General features: G+C 49.3%; 1 protein-coding gene across 1 annotated transcript in view; it reads right to left on the bottom strand.

Moving 5' to 3' along the window:
• TXLNA (taxilin alpha) overlaps positions 1-3087 on the bottom strand; it is a 12730-nt gene that overhangs the window by 5181 nt on the left and 4462 nt on the right. The window contains exons 4-6 of the mRNA XM_007468709.1: positions 2891-3087; positions 1482-1573; positions 719-889 (exon numbers count right to left, since the gene is read on the bottom strand). Coding sequence (XP_007468771.1) covers positions 719-889; positions 1482-1573; positions 2891-3087 — 460 coding nt within the window. The remainder of the gene's footprint in view (positions 1-718; positions 890-1481; positions 1574-2890) is intronic.

Raw genomic sequence — 3087 nt, 5'->3', positions numbered from 1 at the left:
GGGAAAGATAAAGCATTGTGTAAAGTGAGAAAATGGAATAGGCTATGAAACAATACATGTATAATAATTTCATTAAAAATACTTTATGTAAGCTTTTATATGTAGACAGGAAAGTCAGAAGGCTGCACTTAGACTTACATATAAGTAGGTTTACTTCCCATTAGTTTCTGCTGGGACCTGGACTGGGGTCAAGGAGGGTGGGCAACAATTACCTTTGATTTGTTAGACTTTTGTCACCTTTGCATCTTTTACATCACATTTATATTAAATTTGTAATGTTTTAAAAAATAAAATACAGTTGAGAAAAACAAGTTGCAAAATATATCTACTGATGCAAATTTTTAAAGAAATATAAAGGATACATATACAAAAGCTATCTGGAGATCACAGTAATGACCAGGCCTTAACCAGATTGATCCCACCCTAGGAGAAGCAGAGGTTGGAGAAAGGCCCCGGCACTCCAGACTGATGACCCTCTCCACCCTCCAGCTGCTCACCTGGGACTGCTATGGGATGGAGAAACCTGAAGCCCTGCATCCAGGTTCCTTCAGCACCTTAGCCTTTATCTCCTCTAATACAAGTGCATGCCAAGTGGTTACAAGTAGCTCTCTAAAGTACGGCATCATTGGGGAAATCTCTTTCTATGCCGAAAGCCTGTGCTGCTTTTAGGGGGAAAGCCACCAAAGACAAATGGGGTCAGGGAAAGCGGCTGGCCCACCTTGAGGGAGCGGTTGTGGCGCTGCAGCTCTCGGCACAGGCTCTCGAGCTTGCTGCGGGCCAGGACAGCCTTGCTGTGCTCACCACGCAGGTGGTCCTTCTCCTGCACCAGCTGGCTCTGCTTCTTCTGCAGGAGCTTCATCTGCTTCTGGGAGTTCCGGTGCTCCTCCAGCTGGGGATGGGGACGGGGAAGGCAGGTAAGAGCCCCGTGGGGACCCAGGGTCTCCTGAGCTGACCCGACTCTAGCCACCACAGCTCAGGTCAGACACTATGAGGGTGCTTCACACACTGCCCCCAACAACCCCAAGGGCCCCAGCTCAAGGATACAGAAATGGACGCTAAGGACAAGCAGAGGTGCACAGCCAGCAGATGCCAGTTTCTCTCTGAGCTTTGCATGCAGATTCAAAGCTCGCAAGACTCTCAGACCATGACATTCTCCCAACTCTCGGGACACCCATGCCCTCAGATGAGCCCACCTGCTACCCACCTCCTTATATTCAGCAACAGACCCTGGTTCACCATTTCTCTCCTCAACATGATTCCTAGAGTCAAGGTGGCCTTTTCATTATCAACAGATAATCCTTCTGGCTCCCTGGCTTCACAGACCCTCACCTCTTCCTCAGACCCTGTCCTCTCCCAGCTCAGGTCCCCTCCCATGAGCCTATTCAGCACTGTGCAGGAGAAATACAGTGCGACTCAGAGTAATTAAAAATGTGCTGACCTCCCAGGGCAGGGAGGGTACGAGGAGAAGGGGGGGAACTGACCAGCTCAGCATACTTCTTGCACAGGGCCGCGAGCTTTTCCTCTGGGGTACTCAGCGTGTTCAACGTCTGCATCAGTAATGTGATCTCCTTTCCTGCAAAGCACAGGGAGCAGAGGCATGTACCCCCTTCTCTGGGAGCCCCCCTTCAGGTCTGGGTCCACTCTTCTGCCTTAAGGTAGCCCTCCCCTATTCTCCAGCACCCATCACAGAGGACATGCTCAATAAATACTAATTAAATGAATGACCGAGTCTGTCAAATCCCCGTGGTGAGCACGAGTGGGAGAAAGAAAACTGCCTACTCTACCTACAGGTGAAAGAAAGGTGTCCCACCTGCGAAGTCAGTGCTGTTTCAATGCAAGGAAGGCCCTTCTGAAAGAGGAAGGATGCAAAAGGAACAGGTCTCCTTAAGAACACTGCACTCCAGTCAACAGAGGCAGACAAGAGTGCACTTTAAAATGACTATCCTCCCCAATTAATAAATATAGCTTTCAATATTTGATCCTAAGATTAAAATAACTTAAAAAAAAAAACCCTTTAAATTAGGACAACAGGTGGGGGGTGGTGGGGGAGTAGCGACTAAGACATGGGTGTAATACCACCTTTGATTCTCTGACACACACTAACCCTCCATCCCCACCCAAGTGACTCCCCCATGCCTGTGCCTGAGTCAAAGAGAGGGCCACCGTACACAGCACTGTGCCAGGCTCCTGAAGTGTCAACCCCGGGAGGCTCTGAGGGATCATCAATGCAGAGAATGCAAATCATCGGCACACAGGCCAAAACAAATCCAACCCACAGATGGGTTCTGTTTGGCTCCTATCTTATTAGTTGCCAACTATTAAAATCTAGAGATTTCACATAGTAACTCTAGATTTCTGGCTTTAAAAAAAAAAAAAAAAAGCCAGCTACAGTTTTTACATGCTATCAACTCACTGGGACCAGGTGGCAGTCAAGCTTTTGGATAAAGGAGGCATTCTCTTGGTCTCATGGGGCCCTCTGGCTAGCTTGGCTTATTTGAATTTTCAACCCTGGTCTAGTCCAATTCTCTTACTGTGCAGAGGAGTGAAAATTAAGGACCAGAGAGGAGAAACGTCTTGCCCAAGGTCACATAGCAAATTAGAAATGGTGCTGGCCGGCACAGGACTGCCTACTCAGGAGTCCTGCTTTCCATCTCTCAAAGAGAGCAGGTTGGACTTCGGTTCCTGCTTGCTCCCAAGGCCAGAAGCCCTTGTGCAGTGAACCTGTACACCTCTATCTATGGCATCACTGTCCCGGCTTTGATTAAACGACGTAGTTTGACAGTTCTGGAAGTAGGGTTTCCTCTGAATCCTGGCACAGCAGGTTAGCCCAGGATGTCAGGTCCAAACTCCCTCCCGTCACCAGCCTCACAAGTAGCTGCCCTCTGCTCACCCAGACCCTTGGCTTTCTTCTTCTCCTGTGGCCTTCGGTGGTCTCGGTCTACGACCTCGTCACTTGCCCGGTTCTCGTCTGTGCCCGGCTCCCCCTTGGAAGTCTCTTTCTCACCATTGACTACTGGGGTCTCTGGCTCAGGCTCCCCATTCCTCGAGGCATAGGTCCTGGACTTCTCTGCATCTTCGGGTTCAGCA

Source organism: Lipotes vexillifer, unplaced genomic scaffold (assembly GCF_000442215.2).
Source record: "Lipotes vexillifer unplaced genomic scaffold, Lipotes_vexillifer_v1.1 scaffold1261, whole genome shotgun sequence".
Taxonomy (NCBI): domain Eukaryota; kingdom Metazoa; phylum Chordata; class Mammalia; order Artiodactyla; family Lipotidae; genus Lipotes; species Lipotes vexillifer.
Note: the sequence above shows the minus strand (reverse complement) of the source record. Positions and strands in the feature narration are given on the sequence as shown.